Raw genomic sequence first — 22,718 nt, forward strand, 5'->3', positions numbered from 1 at the left:
TAGAAGATGAAATTCAACACAGACTAGTCACCTCAGTTTGGTAATACAGGTATCTATTTTATTAAAAAAGTTACAAACAGGTGGACTGTAGGGTTGTCTTACAAAATGACAAGAATGAATTCTACTGGAAAAAACTTTTTACAAAGCATTATAGGTAATTGTTCCATTTTTGCACTTGTTATTCCAGATTTCACCTATCACTGATAAAGATACAGTACATTAGATACATGATGTTAGGTTACATTTTTATTTGTAGAGCCCTACTGCAGTGATTTGAACAACTCCTAAACAGATGCCATAGTAAAGACAATACATATTGCATTTATTATTAGCCTCTTACTCTAATAAGCAACTTCACATGCAATCTATTGAGGAAGCCTAAAATAACTTTTGGTCCCTTTTTCCCCCCAAAGTGTGCTGAAGAAACCATCTCTCGTTTTCCCAGTCCTGTCACTCTAAGCTAGTTCAAGTTTAAGGTTTTTTTTTTTTTCTCTTTTTTTTTTTTTTTTTTTTTGCGCTGAGGTCAATGACAATGAACACTGGTTTGATAACTACCCATAGGAATGAACCACTGATTAATATTAACCAACTTTTTCCCCCTTAGACAAAGGAAAACTAAGATCTTTATGAATTACTTTTATTTCCTATTACTTCCTTACAACCTACAAAAAAGATCAACAACCATCACAAAAAAAATTATCTACTTTGAATACAAGGTTTGGTTTAATTCTGATATTAAAGTGCAAACCTAAGTATTAGCCTCAGCCTGTTTATAAAGTTTGTACAAACAGGGGGGAAAAAAAAAATTCAAGTAACCCCACAGGAAAATAAATCAGGTGTTTCAATACCCAAGCAGAAAACCTGGTGTCCTCTTCTTCTCAGGATTCAAATTCAACACTGAATGTAGACTCAGAATCTTTATTTCCACTAACACTGTAAAGCCAGCCTGCATTATTACCAATAAAACACATTAATGTTGAGATACTGTACCGGTGATCTTTTATTGTTTTAAATGCCATCATCCACAATACAATTCGTGAGTTTTCAACTGCTTAACCTCATATACCCATCACTGCTTTTACTGGAGCTTTTCTCAAAGTTATTTAGCTATTACAGGGAAAGAATGTACATTTCTAGAAGCATGTTCAAATGACTAAAGCTGGGCTCCTAAAAACCTAGAACTTTGGTGCAGTAGGTGAGCTGCAGTTATTAAGTTTCTGCAAAAAAAATGACACATTTTAAACCACTGCTAGAAAAAGCTCTCATGTATGCAACATGTTAATAAAACTGAACAAAAAGATTTCATCTGTTCTTTGTACATTTTCATTCTGCTCTTTATACCTGCGTTATTGTTAAAATTTTCAAGTATTCACAGAAAATGTTGATCAGGTAAACAATAAGGAAGGCAATGGCTGTTTAAAGCACGCTTGCAGTTAGTATCACTGAAACCTGGTGCTTTTCCCCTTGTTACACCAACTTGTCTCTAATATTAAACTTGTTTATTAGGGAAAAAAAACAAACTAAAAAGCAATTTGTGACAGTGCAAGAAAAACTTTAACAAATATTGCTTTAAAATATTATTCAGAAAGACAAATATTAGGAACTATAAAATGTAAAGTGATCTTATTTGCATTAGATTTACATGTGCAGAAGTCTACTAGATGTCTCTTAATGTGCCAGGCAAAGCTGAGCTGATGGACTAGACATACAGCCCATTTTGAAGGATACATTATCCCTTTTCAAAGGTGTAAAGAAGCTATTTGTAAACAAGCAAGTTTAGAAACTCAGTAGAAGGAAAAGCATGCCGCCGTTTTTCAATGCTACAATTGTCATTTTTGACTGAATGAGTTTAAGAAACCCACGATTGCAAGGAAAGAAGTATCAGCTGAGGACTTCACATCCCGTTCCAAGTAATCCCTACAGTCAGATCGGACCAGTTACAAAAACACAATGTCACAGCTGCATTTGCCAAGAAAAGGGATACTACATCCATACAACAGAGGTGCCTTCAGTATCTTTTCATGACACTGTCACACGTAAACAAAAAGTCTCAAAGAATGACCAACTACATTGTAGGAGAAAACTTTGCAAACAGAAATAAGCACTGATGCGAGGTAATATACAGAAGTAACCATTTGTTTAAGGCTCAATTTATTCTCCATTAAAACTCTCTTCTTTTAAAAGGCATTGAGTAGGTAATACTGAGTTTAAGTATTTAATAAATACAAGTTCAGAAATTGATTAAAGAAATCAATTAAAATATTAAAAATGAACTCTTGCATATTAGCCATTATATGAACTTAGAAAGCTATAAAAGGACTGATAGATAAAGAACAGATTTTTAAACTTATGGTAAACATGCTAAGCATTCTGATTAAGGTGTGTGGATCCTGGAGGCCACCAACCTTATGCACTTAGATGTATGGCAATGTGCTGTAATAGAGACAGGTTTACCAAGGCTCAGCTCTGCAACCTGGGCTGAAAGTTCTCCAAAGCAGCATCTGTGCAAGTTTCCTCTGAGTTTTATCTGCAATTTAAACAAAATAACTAATGAAAGCCATATTCAATACACATTCCAAGTGAACTCTGCTTCTCCCTATGCGTGGAACACCTGGTTTTCCATACTGAACTCCAAAGCACTGCTCTACACAGCAGCATTTTTAAGTTCCCCTTCTCTGATTCCGGTAATACAAGAGACAAGCAGGCAAACAACTTATTGCTATGAACTTTGTAACAGTTGCCCCTGTGGGATACTAAATTGCTTCTAAAGATCCGAAACAGCTAGGAACTTCAAGTTTTCCTGTACAGACAGACATACACTAGGCTTTGCACTGGTGGTGAGGAGGCACCATATCAGCCCGTAACGTGAAGCAGTGGGATTCCGCACAAGTTCTAATAACAGGCAGATGACCCAACTAATTCAGTTTTGACATCGGGGTTCTCAGCATTCAGATCCTCTAAATTACTACCAAGAAAACCCCTTAGCACTCAGACAGCATCAGTAGGGAGAACTGTACGCCACTGTTCTCAATCAAAACACAGAAATGTAACCAAAGGGACCAACACACCTTCTTATTTCTGATAACTTCCTTGCCCTTCACAAGATTCATCTGCAGAGACATCCTAAAAGCCTCAGTCAAAGCTCAGTGTCTGTACAAACTTATCCTTCACATGCACATGTATGCACTTCACTGAAGCTTAATCCTTGGCTTTTCAGGGATTTTGGTGAGTTTTCTCTATTCTTAAAGTAATTTCTTCAGAGAAGTCAGGACCTTACACTTCCCACAGTACCACTTCTTTTTAGCTGTTGGCATGTGCTCAATGAACAGTTTGGCACAACAGAATGCTCTGACATAGGGTTCCCCTTCTTGCCTGAGAACTGGCCACCCCCAACATTCAGGAGCAGTACTCCTCCACTGACAAGAGCCAACAGCCAGATTTTGCTTGCTTGTTTGTATGTTTTTCAACCAACAGCAATTCTCCCCCAGTCGGGTGAGCATGTGCCATGTCACCTTGTCATTCGTTCCACCCCCATCCCCCCAACCCCACTGCCAGTCCACAAATTTTAGATGGGGAGAGTCCCTGTATTGTCAAAACAGCAAATAAACATCTAGCTTTTAATGGGGATGGATTAGACCTGCTTAATACGTGTTTTATCTTTGCTTAGAGCACAGGAGAGGCAAACCATTTACAGTGCAGGCCCCTCACCCTACCAGTCACATTCATCCCAAAACTCCACCTAAATATAGTATCCAGTGCTGTGGCTGGGGATAGTATGAACAGAGAAAGCAAGTAATAGTATTTTCCTCCACATGCTCTTCTAGCATCCTTGTATTTCCAGGTTAGGGACCTCCCAATTCCAATTTGTCATCTTTCCATTTAATCTGTGCTTAGTTACTACAATTAGCACCATATATACCTTATCCGCTTCACCTGCCTATGAAATTTCTACAGCTGTCTAGTCTCTTCTTTGAACAGGCAGGAGAGAAGGGGATGTTAGACAACTTAGTAAAGCAAATTTGTCTGTGTTACATAGCCACACAGACCAGAAGACAGTACACTTTCAGGTTTTATCTCCAGAGAAGAGTACTCTTCCTTCAGCACTTGCTCATATCAGTTACTCATAAAGGGGACAGAAATCCAGAAATCACTAGTCAGCGTCAGTCTTTCACCCCAATATTAAGATTTTCCCAATCCCATTAGTACCTCTACAGAAAACCTTTAACGCAGCAACACTGTAACAGGCGCCATACTTTAAAGAAGATTTAAAATATGAAATATTGTGATATTGAAATATCAAGAGAAACACTAGAGCAAGGAACAGAGAGCAGCTACTGGAAATCTCACATCTCTGAGTGTAATAATGAAATGACAGAAACCACTGCAGAAGCAGGGAAGGTGGGGGAGGGGACAGGATGCAAGAACAACACACATTTTTAAAAGGAACCATGGGTTATCTCAATTATGTAGTTATGTTCTATCCTTCATTTCACCCACAGCAACTGACTGGAACAGTAATTTAAGCAACTGCTACTCAAAAGTGTTGTGAAAGAACCTACACAACATCATACTTGACAGATAAGCTGAGGTATCAGTACCAAAAAAGTAAGTGGTACTTGCGAGTTAAAACTGACCTGGAAACAGCCCTAAATGCTTCAGATGCCTTAGAACCAGGTCCAGCATATAATCCATCCCCCATCCCTCTCATTGGTTTCTCCATCAGAACTTGACACAAACTGTTTCTGTGTACTTCATTCTGAACTAACTGATCTGGACCTAAAACTCCTCCTGGACGCAGACAGGTCACAGAACTCAGAGGTGACAACAGTTATGCCAGGACAGAGTTACAGTTCAGGCCCATTTCCTACACACAGGTTTTCAGACAGCTGGCTCCACTTCCTCAGTTTCACTTTACCTAGGATGGGGTCACTGCTAAAGCGATGTCTGAGAAGCAGCAATTGTTCCTTGGATCACAGATAAGCAGAAGAATACAAAGCTGATTACAGCTATCACAAGACACCATCAGCTCTCCTACACTAGAGCACATCAGACAGAAATTATCAGGCAGCAAAAGCTTATCATAAAGTTAATGAGATCCTACACCTACTCAGTCAAAGAACAAGTACAGAGTGGGAGCCAGGAAGGAGAAAATATCCCAACCGTGTGAGGCTGAAGTTAAAAATACGGAGCATGAAGCCTGGAAAGAGCCAGGACAAGTAATAGAAGCTCCAGACATGGTGAGACCCGGACTGAATAGAAAGCTGCTCAGGCAGGAAAGACTGACTTGTTTGGCACAGGTGTCAAGACTACACTGGGCAGAAGCAACATCTCCTAGAAGCAAGGAAGTATTTTGCTGCTAGAGGCTTGATGTGACACTATGAGCTAGGCAGAATGAAAGGCAATCTGTATTACAAAAGCTTAGGATCCTCTCTCAAGAGGTCACAAAGGCATAAGAATACAGATGTTTCTCCTGAAAAAAGAGCATGCTTAGGAAACTCATCAAATCTAGATGCAAGTTACGATTCAAAGGAATAATATATATATATAGCCCTGCCTCCTGCCCCAGTGTCACTTTTTAAGATTAAACTTGAAATTTAATGCTAAATTCATAATCGGACAGGTTACAAAGAACCCTCCCTTATAAGTAACCAATTCTGGAAGTGTGAGTTTCATGGATAAAAGGCCTGATTTTGTCAGAGTTGGAGACAGCAACCTGCACAAGTTGAACCACTAGTAACCCAGGGGTTACTGCCATCTCTGATATGACACTTCCAAGTCCACAAACTCTTATTTGTGAAATGCCTCAGAAATAGCTGAAACACTGCATTACTATATATAATTTAAGATATTAACCCTGCAGCACTCTGTTAAAAAAGCAATAACTGCTTTGATTTACTCCTTCCTATAATCCCAAAAGGCTCTGCAGGTGTTAGTGTTAATTCATTTGTATTTCTCTCTGCTCCAATACAAGTAGTTGGCTTGCCTTTCAGCGAGCAAATCTTGAACTTAGACGCACCCCTTAGGTGACAGCAGCCTTTCCTAATTTCACAGAACTGGAGATAAAACCATCATGTATTATCTTTAGTATGACAGTGCTAGGGTCATGAGTACCGAAAACTTTACATCCACAAAGCACTTGATAACAATCTCAAAGCCAAGCTTTGAAACTTCACTCTCTGACCTTGCACTCAAGATTAAAGAGGATACATGGTCCAAAGCTTCCAGTAATAACCTATTTTCCCTCTTGTCACTCAGACACAAAAAGCTCCTTTGACTCAAGCAAGAGTTACTAGCATGGCAGTCAGAGCCTAAGCCTCAATCAGTGTAGCTGTCAAGAAGAAGAGTTCTTTCCCGTGAATTTTCATGTCCTCCCTCATCTCTGCACTTGCCCTCGAAGATCACATCAAGTTATTTGCCAAGGCAAGTCCAAAAGACAACTGAAGGTCTGATGGACCAGCTAGCTGCACACAGAGCGTGCCAATGATGTAGAAGAGCACTTCTCAGTAAGATGGATTCAAGCTGATTTTGTAACCAGACCTGCAATGGCTAGAAATTCAAATTGGGGGAGGGGATGTCTAGAACCACCTTGCACAGGAATGACAGCGCTGCAGTGTGCAGGGGAGGAACAGAACCATTTATAAAATCAGGTGAAAAAAGTACCAAAAAAGACCGCCATGTGTGTGAAGGGCCAAGAGCAGCTAGCCTTGAGGAAAAAAACCCAAAAATCAAAGCAATACCCGAGACAGGGGGAGCTTTACAGAGGCCCCTCTGAACACTGCGCTCTTGCCACACCTCTTATGAGTCACCAGGAAAGGAAAGAGTTGTGCATTGGGAAGCCATTTTACAGCGTGTTCTCTGCTCTGGTGATTTCAGATGAAGAGCACTTTGTACACATCCTTGACTAGTACATGAGGACTTCAAGCCACTCCTCACAACTCAGGGTGGTTCTCTTTCAAACTTATTTCACTGATAAGGCAGAAACGTACTCCTAAGTACATTCAGTTTCTGTACCATAGAACTGATCTATTTATTTTTTAAACAAGCTCAAAGTCTTCCCTGCAAAACTACTGAGAAACTTGGTCACAATAATCCCATTAAACTCCAAGGTAATTCCCGTTACTCAAAAATAATTCAGGTACCAACTACAACCAATGAAGAAACCCACTGCATCACAAAAACATATTAATGATAACGTAATGTCAAATACAGCACTGACAGTGAAAAGAAAGTGCAGATGAGATCACACGCTTTGTCTCACTGCAAAATTGCTGCAAGTAAATGCAATGTTCCCCAAGTAACCCTACTGAAGTAACGTAAGTCCATTTGAGTCGAGTAATCATGTGAAACCAAACGCACAAGCTTCCATCTCTTTCAGAGGAAGGCTACCTCCACATTAGACTACTTAATTTCAGACTCCCTGTCACGCTTTATCTGCTTGCTTAAACAACATGTTTATGCACCTCGGTTAGTTATGACTGTTCCACCAACCTGCTCTGTATGGCCATGATTGAGGTTTTTCTTAATTTCTCTCACTGGACGATGCAAGTTGTACAACACTGATCTTGTTTTTCAGGCAGGGAGGCATAGTTCATTTGCCTGACGATCTCAGCAAACAGTTCATCCACCATTGTTTTGCTCTTGGCTGATGTCTCCATGAAGGGACAGCCCCACTCCTGAGCCAGGGCTCTGCCTTCTGCAGATAAGACCTCCCTCTCCGACTCCAGATCCACTTTATTCCCCACTAGGATCAGAGGAACTTTCTCGTATCTCTTCACCCGGACAATCTGGTCCCTCATCGGCTTGATGTCCTGATTAAACAATCCCACTGGTTAGTACATGTAAGTAATCACAAGAAATTGCTATATAATCACTACAGAAGAACATTTTAATAACACTCACATGCAACTGAACATTCAAAATACATCAGAAGACTTCTTAAATTCATATTCATGCAGATTCAGAACTCAGAGAAAGTTTACTACCAATTTTTAATATAAGTTACTTTTTATTTTATATAAATGCATACAAATTTATAAAGTGTATGCATATATACAAACAGAAAATTACTACTGTACTCTAAGACATACTTTCAGTTCAGCTAGAGGAAGATACAGTATAGCTGCTTTGAAAGTTGATTTCAGTTTTCTGAAAAAAATTGTCTCGAGTCTAGCGACCTGGAGCATTAGTAGTAGCATCCATTACACAATCATTTAGGAAGCTTGTGTTTAGTTTACAGCTTGAGAAAGCCAGTCATTTAAATAGTCTTCTCACTTCTGGAATGCTTAGAATAATTCATTGTGAGCACATTTAATCACATGTAAGTAACCAAATTAGATGCTGTAAAGAGATTTTATTACCTAGAGATTCATTTATTCAAGTCTGAGCTAACATTGGGAGTTTACACTTGAAAGGCTGAGTCAGCCTCCTCTGCCCCCTGAGTGCTTTAAGTTACTATCAGTACTACTAAGTTCTACAAATTCTTGCATAGCTCTGGGACAAAGCAATTTAAGCATTTGAAGTTACCACTGTGTAAAAGAACTGCAGAACGGCTTACACCTACAGGCTTCAAAGTAAACATGCTATAGACAGACAAGAAAAATTAAATATTAACAGGATAGATTACTAACTGTATGTCCATCCCTCAAATAATGGGGACTCACTGGTCCCCAAGATAAATGAAAATGAGGGGAGAAGCATCCCAATGTCATTGCTGTTGTTTTCCAAAGAAAGTATGTCTTCAGCTTGCGCTTGTGCTATTCTGAGGCCTCTGCTAAGATAAAGTTTAGCCTTCAGCAGAAGCAAACATACTGATTCAGTGGGGGTGTGCAAGGCTTTGCCAAGCAGCTGGAATACACCCAACTCAGCAACTGAAGCCAATGCAGTAGTTGCAAATCCCTGTGCTGCATGCAGTGCTGCTAAATCTACTTATTCTCACAAATAAAGCCTCACTTCTACAGGCAGCTTTGACCAATTACTGAGAGAGATACTTCTATTTTTTTTGAGAGTTTTAATAGTAGAAATGAAATCCAGACCCACAAATTATCGCATATGGCCTGCTTCTCCTCTCCAGTACACCACCTACGCTGTGAAAGCATTGAGTTTATGCTGGACAGGAACAAATTTTGGGGGAAGGGGGCAAAAAACAGCTTACTCAGCAAGTCACAACTGCAGAACAATAAGACTCTCTTCAAGACTAAATAAAGAAATATGCCTTTTAAGAAGGCGGGTGGGGTGGGGGTGGGGTTAGGAATAAAGAAAAAAGGGAAGTCTCGATTTTAATATCCACCGATTTCTTCGTGAAAGGGGATTGCCAAAAGATTTCTGTCGGGCAACTGGGACCGGGTCTTTGTTAAATCCCAGGCAGTGTTGGAGAACAATGGTGGCAACCTGATAAGTACCTGCAAAGCAAGCAGTTTTCCAACAGGAAGCAGGGCTGGCAAACGCACTTTCGAGGGGGCATTCTCACTTTTGCCCCTTCAGAGATCAAGGGCTTGCACGCACACGTGGATAAGCCTAAAACTTCCTCCTCGGCCCAGCGCCTTCCCCAGGGCTGGATCGGCTGCGGCCAGAGAGGGACCGCCGGGGCCGCCGCCTCCCCGCCCGCCCGAGCTGCCGCCCCTGCCCCGGGCCCGGGCGAGGTTACCTGGAAGGACTGCTGGTTGACCAGGCTGTAGACGAGGATGAAGCCCTGCCCGTTTTTGATGTAGAGATCGCGCATGGAGGCGAACTGCTCGGTACCCGCCGTGTCGAGGATCTCCAGCACCGAGGGGGACGAGTCCACCTCAATCTCCTTGCGGTAGAAGTCCTCGATGGTAGGGTCGTACTTCTCGATGAAGGTCCCGGTGACGAACTGCACCGTCAGGGCGGACTTCCCCACCCCCCCACTGCCCAGCACCACCACCTTGTACTCCCGCATCGGGCCCCGCAGCCACTCGCCGCTCCCCCGCCGGGCCCGCCGCCGCGGCCCGGGCCTAGGGCAGGCGGCAGCGCGGCCCTCGCATAGCCCCGGCCCGCCTGAGGAGAAGGGCGAGGCCCCGCTGCTCCCGCGCCGTCCTGAGGGGGAGAGACAGCCGTTAGGGCCCGGCCCGGCCCCACCGCCGCCCGCCACCCCGCTCCTTACCGCCGCGCCTCACTCCATCCCGCTCCTTACCGCCGCGCCTCACTCCATCCCGCCGCGCCTCAGCCGCGGGAACCGCCCGGCAGGGCCGCCCCCGCCCGGAAGGGTTATGCTGCGGCACCCGGGGGCGCGCCCCTCTCCGCCGCCCGCTCCGGTCACTTCCGGCGCGGAGCTCCGGCCGCGCAGGCGGGGCCCAGCCCGCGGCTGCGTCACCGCGCCGCGGGGGACGGGTTAGAGTGTGGCACCGCGGCGGCCCCGGGGGCGGGGGGGACGGCTTTGCGTGTAGCACCGCGGCGTCCTCCCTGCCCGCCCAACAATGGCGGCGGCCGGCGGCCCGCGGGCGCTATGGCGGAGCGCTGCCCGGGCTGGGGGGAAGGCGGTGCAGGGGCGGGCGGCCCCCGCGCTGTATGGCCACGCACGGCTCCTCGCTGTCCCTCAGCTAGGCCCGGGGGGGCGGGTGGCCCCGCGGGCGTGGGGCGCAGGCCCCGCCACCGATCGGGGCCCACACTGGGCCTGCTGTGGGGCCGAGCTGCTGCCCGAGTCCGGCAGCACCGGGGCCTTGTCGGGGCCTGCCAGCCTGGAAGCCATCCTTCGTTTCGTTCGCGGCTGAAGTTCCATTAAGAGGCAGTTTTCCCGAGGGGCGCGCTGGGCAGCTCCTGGTGGACATTCGGTCCCTGCGGAGAGGGGCGGGGGGGGCTGCGGCACGGGCAGCGGCCACCGGGGGGTGGGGAGGGACGGGACCCCCTGCCGTGTGAGGTATTTCTCCAGGCATTCCTTCAGGTGCCTGAAAGCCTGCAAAGTGGGCTTACAAAAGACATTCTCACTTACGAGCGTTGCCCTGTACCCTTACACCTCGCCTGTCCTGTGCTTTCGCAGAGGTTTTGCTTTGTTCTGTTTTCTTCCCCTCCCAGCTCCCTGCACGGCAAGCCTCCCCCCCCCCCCCCCCCCCCCCCCGCCCCAACCGGCACCGAGTGCCGGGGCGCTCGGTCGCTGCTGCGGGCCGACAGCAGGTGTCAGCCGGGGGCCGGGCACGGCGCATCCACCCGCGGCGGCCCCGGGCGCTTTCGGCAACGGCCCTGACGTGTCATCCCGCACACCACCCCCCGCCCCGGTGCGTTTCCCCCGCTGTTAAGTAACTAAACAGAATAAACGTTTGTTTTCTTGGTGAAAGAAAATCCCTCCGTAGCCTCAGACCTGCCTCGATCATTTGCATGAAGCGTGCCCACCCCTAGGAGAAGCTACCCTCTAGTATAATCAAATTTGTTTCAGAGCACCGGGCTGCTGCTTCTCACAGGCTGCAGAATTTCAGCAGACACGTGTGAGTTGCAGGATATACCCCCTTCCTCTGTGCATCACCTGTCTGATTGCAAGTCTGCCGTCTATCTCTGTTGTGCCCGCCCCACGCTTCCAGCAGGCCCTAGAAAGGTGCCTGGTCAGGGCTGAGCATCATCCAAAAATCAGATAAGGTACCATAGAGGTGGCTCTGCCGTTTTCACAAACAGCGTTCTTTTATTCACTGTCTTTCCATAAAGAATACTCTTGTCCATTATGGGGGAAACTCGGTGAGGACTTTTAGCCACCAGAACAACTCTTAACACAAGTTACACCAAATTTGAGTCACACTTTTTATTATTTTTTTTATTACATGTAAGTAATAACCTCTCTCCTTCCTTTGCCATTGCCTCCGAAATTGTTTTGTCAAGTAAATTGCTGGCATGAGGTAGATGTGCCTGGAAGACATGTGGCTGGTGAATCAGCTCAAAAATGCAAAAAGGTGAGCATTAAAAACGGGCTGCCTCCTACTTCAACCCTATCATAAATCATGAGTAGTAGCAATGTACCAAATGCACTCAAGGTGCTCAGGATAAAGGAAAGATGCAGTCACTGGCAGAGGAGCTTCCCGTCTAATTTTAACCATGACACAATCAGCGACAGTGGCAAATGGGGGGGAGGGAGAAAAGGGGCAAGGGAGGATAAGGGTGACAATAATGAGATTACACGGTCACTTAGGTTCATTCTGTGCATGTCTTTGTGGCACTGCTGGTCCATTATGATCGCGATGGGTGGAGGAATGACTAAGGCAGAGGAATCGGAGCAAAGAGCATAGCAATGGGGCAAGCGGAAGAAAAAACAAACACATTTTTGTGCAATTTGACTTAACCAGCAATACTTCACTCTCGAGCTGAGTGGACAGGTCAAGCAGGTGGGCACGGGATTGGGAACCTGGATATTTTTTCCTTCAGGTGCATAACCAGTATCAGTTTGGATTCCCAAAGATTTATTTCCCAACTCACAGCACTTTTTACCTGGCCTTACATGTCTACAGCTGAAAAAAGGCTGATCTCAAAATGCACCCGATTGTTCGTTATCCTTAAGATGAGTTGTTCCCTTCATTGAACAGTTTGCACAGCTCTTTCACCGCCTTGTACACTACCATATACTTGGAGCCACAAAAATAGCTGGTGATGTAAAAGGTTTTGAAACTCTGGATGGGAAGAGCTGCTTCTGCCATAAATGGCCAAGCCCTGAGCCAGCCACGCAGAGCACCTCCTGCTGATAGCGCCGCTCCCTCGCTATCACCATCTCCGTCCCGGTGAGGTGTGGCACATCCCAGGTCAAAGGCCTGATTTAATCTCTGCCGCTGCTTTCTCCCTGCCAAGGAGAAAGGCACTGGGCTCTGCCCTGCGCACTGCCCCAGGAGGGTTTGCCCTCTCTCAGCAAAACAAACCTCCCAAATGAGCATCTGGGCAGGATTTGATTGCTGCCAGAGCAGCTCTGTGCTCTTGATGGACTCAGCTGCTCTATGCCATGCCCGCAGCCAGCAACAATAAAGTAGGCTTTTATTAAACTAACCTGCTAAAACACAGATCCTGCAGAGATGTTCAGGGAACGGACAGATGGCACAAGCAAGGGCCAGGAAAAATTGCAATCCCCATCTCACCAATGTGAGAGACGGATCCTGCCCCGTGCTGCGTCCAGCAGGGAGGCAGGCGAGAGGGCAGGCAGCGCCCTGCCCTGCAGAGCCAGCCCTGAGAGGTGACAGAGCAGCATTCCCAAGCTCTGGAGGGAGTGAGGCATCTGGAGGATCTCCTACGGTTGCTAGCGTGGGACTGCACCACCTCCCCACCAGCCAAAGCCTCCCCACCCCAGCCACGGCGTGGACACTGCCCAGCTGCTGCTGCTGCCTCTCCTCTCGCGGGCTGTCCGTGCTGTCATTATCGATCGTCTCGCTGCTGTGACTCACCGTCTCTGCCCGAGCTGTAAACCAGGCTCCTCTGCCAGGAAGCCTGCAGTAGGCTGCTGAGCGAAGGCAGCAGGAGTAGCCTGGATTTCACCTAAGTTTCCGTCTAGCTGGGCGTATCATTTGCATAAATACATGCAAAACCAGCTTAAGACCTGGTGTCATTTCTTCTCCACCTCCTCCAGCAGTTTTGCTAATCTTTTATTGTGCCTCATGTTGTTCAGCATGTAAGCTGCAGGGTAGGGACCGGCTCCTCGGGGCTCGCATGGCTGCCGGAGCACTGGGGGCTGCTCTCGCGTGCAGCTCTTTCAAGGGGGTCCTGTCATACCAGCCACATAACCATCACAACAACTTTTGATTTCAGCTCCGTCACATTACACTGAAATATGTCTTATGGGTTGGATGCATTCACCTGGCCTAGACTCCTAATTTTGGGGCTGTTTCAGGCAGTACAACCTGCAGAGATACTTTTCTTCTTTGCCAGGCTTTTCCTGCCAATGTAGAGATGACTCAGAGGAAAATTCTGAGCACTTTTCTCTAGAAATTTCTCATTTTCTGTCATCTGTCAGCTTTTAGCTGTTACTTTAGTAGCAACAAAAGGCATGCTGGCACTTAAAAAAGGTAAAGGACATTTTCCAAAGCAATTACTGACTTCGGGGCAGAAATGGGGCTATACTGAATTACAATTGATACAACAAGGAGGTTACTGGGATTTCTGGGAGGAGAAGCATCTCTCTTTAGTCCTCAGGCATGGTACCAGATCACCAGCCATTTAGGAAAGCTTGGCCCGGGAGCTGATTGTTGCTGATGAGCAGCACTGCAGGTGAAGATGCTGTTGTTACACCCTGCCACGCTCGCAGCCTGCAGCCCCTCGCCTCCGCGCCAGCCCTCCCTCCTGGTTATGCCCTCTGATCCTGCATCTCCTGCCTGCGAGATCAGCACCCCATACCGGGGCTGGCAAGTGGCTTTCCAAGTGGTGACAAGTCATGTGAGGACATCACTGGTGCAGCCAGAAAGCTGGTTTCGTAGGTTGTTCCTCTTTCCATTTTCTCCAAATGTCGAGCTATCTCCTCATTGCCCTTCATGGTCCGAACTAATATCATCTGTACCGCAGTGCCTGGGAAGTGCCTTCAGCTATCGCTCACCATATCTGCCTCGGGTTCCTGCCGAGCTGCAGCTCAATGACTCCACGAGTGGCTCATCCTTCACACACATGACATGATGCCAGCACGGTACGCTCTCCTTGGGTACCAGCTTCCATGGGTTTCTGCAAAGCTGAGAGGACAGGGCTGTCCTCAGGCTTGACCTTGTCAAATCACCGCCACACGTGACAGCCTCTCCCTGTCATACATACATATATACAAAATATACATACATATTTTGAAGTTTCTAGCCAACGTTGTAGTAGAGTAAAACTGAAAATGCAACTCCTTAAGGCTCAAAAGCCAGAAGGCAACAGTGAACACATAAACCAAACCTGTTGCTTTAAACCCCAAGTGAAAAGAAAGGAAGGGGGAAGGTAAGTACACTATCAAGATATACTTTTGAGATTTGTGAAAATAAAGCAATTTTAAACTGACATCTAACAGAAGAGTTCCCATTCACTTTTAAAATTCCATAGGTTTTCCTTTTTTTATCATATTCCTGCACCATTTGCAATTCAAATGCTACAGAGGTGTGCAAACTTGTGCACGAAATGCACTAGCAGAATGAAGCCACCAGCAATTAATTAGAGTGAAACCCTCCGCTTTACTCCCATTGGAGAGAAAGAGAGAAAATGTGACATTCAATCCAAATGGGATATTGATAAAATACTTTAATATGATGTTGATCTTAATAAGAAAACCTATTTCTTTCTTCTTTTTAATAAATTACTTCTCAGTTGACAATTTTCTTGTAGCAAAGTGACAAGTATTATGCCAAATTGTTAACTCCTCCATGCAAACTCCAGCGCTGAGGTCATTAAAGCATGCTGAATGCCTGGATGGGAGCTACCAGGTTGTGTGATGACCTGAGATCACTACAACCACTGTGTGGTCTCATTTTCAGCCCTGGGACAGGCGTTGTTACCGAGATTTGGTGACATGGGGACATTTCTGCTGAAATACTGGTGCCTCATTCCTGGGGCAAGCCAGGTCATTCCTCCTGGTGGGAATGGGAGCACACACACATAAAGCAGGTTCTGGCAGTGCTCATGGCCCATGGGAGCTACATTTCCCAGGTGGCCAATGCCACCATCACCAACTGCTGCGGGGTGGCATATCCGCACGGCACAGCCCCGTTCCCCATGCCAATGGCGCTCGCTTTCCCACCCATCACTTCTCTCCAGCCACAGCTGAGGATGTGTACACTCAGTAATGTCACTGCAGGGTCCGCGTGCCAGGCACACATCCCCAGATGGCCACGCTGCACATGGCTCTCAGGAGGGTGGAGGCAGGTCATGGGCCGAGATGCTTCTGGAGGAGATCAACCTGAGGCTGGAGGGAAAGGCTTTCCAGGAAAGTGCATCGGCAGAGTTGCGAGCAATGGCCAGCCAGGCAGAGCTTCCCCTCAGGCTGCATTTGCAAAAAGCTAACAAAACGGTCTGCGAAGCAAGAACACAGCGAGCTCATTACGAGACACTTATCAGCCTTCCTGGCAAGGGAGGCCAACGGTGCAAAGCTGCGTGTCCTCCGTGCCAGAGCCTGTCAGCTCCCCTGTAAACTACACCTGGCCACTTGGAAGCAATCCAGGCACCAGTGAGGGTCTTCACAACACCCTGGAAAGCTGCAGCCTGAGTAACGTGTGGCATCTGTCAGCATCATCCAAGGGAGCTGAAGCAGTGGCCCTCAAAGGCTGGCTGCTCCAGGAGCCTGGCACGGCAGCCAAAGGGTTAAAGCACTTGGACAGGGAAGGTCCTTGGAGGAGAAAAGCACCAAAACTGCTTAATTAGAGTATTCAAATTGGATGGAGTTGCAAAGCAGTTAATTTCTCAACTTGAAAAAAACCAGAATTCATATTTGCCAGCCAAGATCAGAAGCAGCGGGGGCTGTCGACAGCCTCGCTGGGGCTCCCTGTGCTGGGGAGGACTCCAGAGGTCTCTGCCACAATTGCCTGCGGTCTTTAGCATTTTGTTCTGCAGTTTATGAACTTGCCCAAGTTCATTTTGTGGGTAAAAGCCAGTGATCCAAACTCCAGCTGTATCTCTGTCTTCAGTAGCACAGGGCTGCTGGCCGGTTTGGTATTGCAGAAAGGCACTTTGGTGTTTCAAATAATTTCCTAATTTACACAGTCTGGAGAGGATCAAACCTGTGGCTGGTGAAAGCAAGCATGGCTCTGATGGGGCTGGTGCTCTTTCCCAGCCCCTGAGGCAGCCAGCCACCTCACTGTCCTTGCATGGATGGACAAACAAACAGAACCCAACACGAAGGGAGCTGCCACTCATGCCAAGGGTCCACTGCCTCATTCATCCATGGCCACGGGCATCTTGGCATCAGCAGCCTGAGTGAGCCCAGCTGTGCTGGTGCTGGGGAGAGGATGCTCTTGCTTATGCCTTGTGCCACGGCGTACCCGAGGCAGCTCCAGTGTGGGGATGTGGACTCAGGATGCTGTGGGGAGAGTGCCGAGGCTCATCCCTGCGCTAGTCCTCATCCACGGGCTGGTAGCTCTCGTCACTCTGGTCCATCTGCCTCATTCTTCAGGCTCTTCTCATCTCCTGCTTTTTGCTTTTCTAATCTTTCCCCAATATTTAATCCCATGCCAAATTCTTTCCCATCCTCTTAAAATTCTGCAAGTCTCTTAATTCTTTTTTTTTCTTCTTTTTTTTTTTTTTAAGCTTGGCTGTGTAATTGCAAAGCGTCTTGAATCCCTCTGTGTTTGGTCTTCATACCTTGTGCCACCACTATGTTCCAATCACTTAAACATGAGGTTTTTGCATATTGTGCTTGTTGACGCAAATTCTTGCATGTTCCCTAGAAAGAAATTCATCCTTCATTATCCGGTGCTTTGCAGTGAATGAGAAGGGACGTCACAGCAGCAGCAGAGGCAGCAGCTGAGGGTCCCCACCCTGCGCCACATCTCAAAGCAATGATGATGTCTGAGCTGAGCTGGGGTTTCTTTCCTGGCAGTATCTTGTTGCTCTTCAACGGCTGTGAGTGAAAGGCTTTGACACCCTCCATCAGCGCCGCACCAGGCTGCGTGGCTCTGTGGGGTCCCCTGTTGCCCTCCCGCTGGCGAGGCGGCTGTCACCTCCCTGGCATCACCCACGAGTCTCAGCACAATGGGAAGAGGGAGAAAAAAAAACATGTCCCCGTTCACAGAGACGTTGCGCACAGAGAACAGAGAAAATCAATCTCTGGCTGCTGAGCCTCTGACACTTTGTGTTGCTGAAAGGAATAATCAAGCCCAGCCCTGGGGAAGACAAAGATGGAAAGCAAAAAATAAAGCTTTCCCCATCAGGATGATTTCTATCTGGGGTTGGGGTCCTCCCCAGGGATTCCAGAGGTGGTTTTGGGAGAGGATGCGCTGGGGCTCTTATGCTCCTGGAGCTGATTCAGAGGCAGATTGTGAGGATCCTGCAAAATTTTGCTTTTCCTGCTCAGTCGGCAGGTCTAGAGGGAAAGGGAAGAGGGAGGGTGGCTGCCAGGGCTCCTGGCTGAGTCCTAGCCGTGGGGCTGCCATGTGCACTCACACTGGGCTTGCCCAGGGGACATGGCTTGAGCCACAATGTGTCTCCTGTCCTTGCAACAGCCACAGCCTGGTGCAATAGCCTGGCTTCCTCCTGGCCAGGTCGGGGTTAGGAGGTGAGGAGCAAAGAGCCGAAGTGCTGCTCGTGGGGCAGAGCAGGGAGAGAAGGCACTCGAAGGCTCCTTGCCCACCTGCTAACGTGAGCCAAGGGCTGAGCTTCGCCCTCCACAAAAGCGTGGGACGTTTGCCACAGATACCACCATCAGCAGCTCAAAATCTGCATCTAATACTCCATTGCCTCAATGATTACCGGATTAAAGGAAAAACCCCACGCTGAAAAGGGGAGTCCAGAGGCTCCACCTGCTGCCAGTAGCACACCTTGAGCTGGCCCAGCCCCAGCTTCAGCTTCTTGCAGCCCAGGGGACACACGTTTCACTGGGTGGTCCCCCTGCCCCATCCTTGCCAAGCTGTCTGACAGCGGTAGGCAGAGCTGTGGCAGGGGACCACTGCGTCCCTAGGCTGGACCAGGGGAGCGGAGCTGTCACCCCACCCCAGCTGCTGGGAGGATGCTCCATCATTTGGTGTCCTACAGAAGATGCAGGTTGATGAGGCTGGAGGTGGGGAGAGGCAGAGGGAGAATCAAGGTGGGTCGGGCTTGAGCAGATCTCTCCCTGCTTCTGCCTGTGTGCTGCAGCCCTGTGCCAGGACCGGCCGGGCGGGCTGGCAGGCTGGCGGTGGGCGTTCGTGACTCATTATCCCTGATCACCATCCGATGACACATTTACTGCCAGCAGGACGGGCCCCCTGCCAGCACGGCAGCCCCAGAGCCTAACGGGAGGGCGGCTGGGCTCTGCCAGCGGCTGTGCTGATGCAGGCGGGCTGGGAGGTCACCGCCGGCACCCCTGGGACACACAACCCCGTGGGCACCCCTGGCGGGGTCGGTAATGGGGGCAGACCATGTCCCCCTGCCCTGGCAGCAGGTGCCCCGGTGCTCGGGGTGGCTGCGGCGTGGGAGCTGTGCAGGCAGCGCAGGCAGAGGTGGGACCCGCTCAGGGCCAAGCGTGGCAGGTCGCAGAGCCAGCCCAGCACCCTCACCTCCCACAGCACCCATCCTGCTCGCCCCAGCATCCTGGCTCGTGGCGCCAGGCCCACAACGATAAATGCCTTTAAAGCATTCTTTATTAAGTGAGAAATCTGACTCCGCTCCCCATGCCAAGCCCTAATGCAGTGCAGACCTAAATACAGCACTAATGCGAAAGCTTAAAGGATTTCCCATAATTGAGCAAAGCTGGCAGAGGGGCAAGAGCCTCATGGGGAAAACTGCAGCCCACCTCCCTCCCCCCAGCACAGGCCACCCTCTGCCCAACCCTGCTGGTCCAAATCTGACCAGAGCCCCACCCTTGGGCTGCATGATGTGGGGAATCAAAAAGTCTTCCAAGGTCTCATCCTGCCCAGCCCAGAGCCCCAAGTTGCCCTCATTACCCTCTGCAACATCCCCTTGATTTACACAATAGCACAAGTAGCATCACCGCGTGTGAATTCCCACCTCCCCATGTCACCCCTGTCCTCCCACGGCAGGTGCTGCCGGGGCCCTGCCTGCCCCGAGCCCCCGCTGTGGGGCACCACAGGGCTGGGGGGGAGCAGGACCGGGCACACACAGCTCCCAAAGCCCAGAGGATGCTCAGGAGTTGGGGAGCAGCTGAGGGAGCACCCACTCCTCCCGCACACCCGAAGTCATGGGGTTGGGGTAGTTGCCAGCACTCTGCACCCCAACAGATACACGGACTTACCTTTGCACTACCCCCACCTCGGCACTGCTGCACACTGGCTCCAAGAACAGCGCTGGCTGAACGAGAACGCCCCGTGCCTCCTTACCAGCACAGCAGTGTGACCCTCGGGCAGGATCACCCCCGCAGGGCCAGGTGGCCAGTGGCTTTGATCCAGGCTTGTGCTTCTGCAGGGGAAAGCAAACAGTATTTTTCATCAACAGGAGTTTTGTGCAAGTTTTTCAAATTCATTGCGAGCCCCTGCGCTTTGGCACAGATGCGTGCACCCCCAAACACCACACAGTGCCCCTTGGCCTCCCCGGTGCGGTCACCAGGAGCTGCTCACCGGCGGGGCATCTGGGTGCTGCTGCACTGCAGATGTGGGGGCAAACCGGAGGGTTGGGGTGGCTGCAGGGTGAGCAGAGACACCAGCGTGGCCGTGGCTGCAAAGCCCTCTGCCAGCTGCCATGATGCGCAAGGGAGCTGCGGCAGAACCACCACCGTGGAGATCAGCTGAATTACAGTGGCACAAAGCATTAAAGCAGAAGCCCCATCGATTACGGGCTTCGAGCACGCGATGGCTGCAGAGGGCAGGAAGGCAGCAGCTCCCTTGGGAAGGTGCAGATAACATTTATGAGCAAATAATTTACATGCACCACGGAGCAAAGCAGAAACATCTCTACAAAACCCAGCTGCAGCTGCAAAAAGCTAAAAGCGTGCAGCAGCATCGTACCATGCCCGGCTGCGGCGATCCTTGATGCGGCAGCCGGTGCAGGTGTCGCAGTGCTGTCGCCTCAGGGCTGGATTTACACCTTCGGATCCAGGGCAAGGGCAGTGCGAACAGCCAGGGAGAGGATGGAGCACACAGCTGCTAAACAGACTGGCAGAGCCACCCTGGAAAAGGCAAATTGAGAAGGAAAGGGCAAAGGTATTTGCAGCAAACATCTTCCAGGTGAGCCAAGCCTGGCTGGGACCCCATCAGAGCCGGCTTGCTGGGTGTCTGCTCCTCCAAGCCCATCCCCATGGCCTTCAGGCTGCAGCTCTTTCTGACCCCTGTGCAGGTCCCACTGCCCACAAACACCCCAGGGGTCTCCCAGGCCATTTACAGGGATCCTTTTTTGGGATGTGCTGCCATTTCGGAGAGGTACTTGAGGCAGGGTCCCACCTGGGCTGGAAGGGGCACATCGGTCCATCGTCTGCAGAAACAGCTGGGAGAAGGGAGGGTGCAGGCTGTCCTGCGCTCTGATGTGACCCCGCTGGGAAGGGTTAACTGGCTGCTGGTGTTGGAGAAGATACTTTTGATCCGCAACTCATCAGCGATTAGCCAAACGTTTATCCATTCTCCTTTTTTTTCCCCATAATAAATAAATCAAAGTGATTTATTTATCCAGCACTGGGTCCAGGTTGAATAACGACTGGCTTTGGACCAGAGGCCCACCTGAATACGGAGAAAGCCTTGGAAAATAGATTCTTTCCCCCACCCTGTTTTCCAGTGAAGTGTCAACAGCCGAAGAGCTAAATGGAGATTTTTCATTAGACTTGGCTTTCCTGCACAAACGTGCCCCAGCGGAGGGGAAGGCAGATAGGCTAGGTCCTGTAACATTAACAAATGACACATGCTGGAAATACAGGATCATGTATAGTTTGCTCAGATCCTTTAATCCAACTTCATCTATAAAGCAGTTTGCAGCAGCTCCTCCTGTGACTTTTCTGCAAACGGGTCCCAGGTAAAATCCCCCATCCCTGGCCCAAGGATGCTGTTTGGCCTTGAAACACAATTTGAAGTCTCTTGTTAATGGGCTACCCTTGAATCTTGGTGCTAGTGTGGGACTCCCACCCCTAACCCTCCCCATGGGGGATACTTCTGAGTGGAGCTGGTGCCTCCAAGCAGCCAAGGCTCAGCCCATCCCACAGCTCTGAGGAAAGCATCCCTTGCAAGCCCCCGTCCCCTTCCCGCAGAGAAAGCAAACCAGAGGAAAGCCGGCAATAGAAACTCATGAGTAATCACTCAGGAAGAATCTCATACTTCCACAACTATCACTACTTAGAAAAGTTTCAGTTCCCTGTCCTTTTTTGTTGTTGTTCTAGAAACAACTCAGACATTTAACTGTGCCATCAGGCGAGGCAGGAGTCATTTATAGAAAAATCTCTATGTGGCCTTGACACACAAATGGAGTCAATTAACCTGCAAGGAGAAGTCAGGGAAACAGGCTGATGAAAAAGTAATAGTTATATAATTTGTCCTGGGCTCGGTCTGTCTTTTCTCCAAGTCAACAGCTTGTTGATGGGGAGCGAAGGGCGACGGGGAGCAGCGCCTGCATAGCCTGCCCCGCCGCACCACTCCTGCCCCCACGCAGCTCTAGCAGACCCCTGTCCCCCGAGACGCTTATTTCCAAACTCTGTTTCCCACACCTCTACCCCCCACCTCCGTCCCCGGTCAGATTCTCAGACTCCTCCGGCAGAACAGCCTGTGACCCCTCCCTGGCTGCGCTCCCCTCCCTCGTGCAGGCATCAAACCCCTCTTGCTGCACCACCGGGGTTCACCCATCACCTTGGTGTCCCGTGTCACAGCAGCCTGGGTACCGAGGCCGCCGCTCAGACGTTAGCGGAGACAAGTTACTCACATCTTCAGGGGTTTCCTGATGTCTTCTGCGGCCCACGAGACGAGCGATGCTGCTCCCCGGCTTGGTGCCTCCAGCGGGACCAAACACGTGTTGAGACCGGCAGGTAAAAGCCGAAGTTTTTAGGGAGCGAGTGGTGATCCCCAGCCAGTTTAAGGGTAGCAGCCCCCCTTTGCAGCGATGCTGTTGGCACGCAGGTGGCGACCAAAGCGGCAACGCTGCTGAGCAATTTTCTTACCTCTAAACCTATGCAACATTTACGGAAGGGACAAAGAAACTCGGCAAGAAGCAATTTTCTCTTGCAGAAG

General features: G+C 49.0%; 1 protein-coding gene across 1 annotated transcript; it reads right to left on the reverse strand.

Annotated features, from left to right (window-relative positions):
- Positions 1 to 36: 36 nt before the first annotated feature.
- On the reverse strand, positions 37 to 10,278 carry RAP2C (RAP2C, member of RAS oncogene family). Its single transcript, XM_040614203.1, has 4 exons — positions 10,151 to 10,278; positions 9,644 to 10,053; positions 7,489 to 7,808; positions 37 to 2,527 (listed from the first exon to the last, which is right to left on the reverse strand). The coding sequence occupies exons 2-3, from the start codon at positions 9,914 to 9,916 to the stop codon at positions 7,530 to 7,532; spliced, it is 552 nt and encodes a 183-aa protein (XP_040470137.1). The 5' UTR covers positions 9,917 to 10,053; positions 10,151 to 10,278; the 3' UTR covers positions 37 to 2,527; positions 7,489 to 7,529.
- Positions 10,279 to 22,718: the final 12,440 nt, after the last annotated feature.

The sequence above is a fragment of the Falco naumanni genome, chromosome 14 (assembly GCF_017639655.2).
Source record: "Falco naumanni isolate bFalNau1 chromosome 14, bFalNau1.pat, whole genome shotgun sequence".
NCBI lineage: Eukaryota > Metazoa > Chordata > Aves > Falconiformes > Falconidae > Falco > Falco naumanni.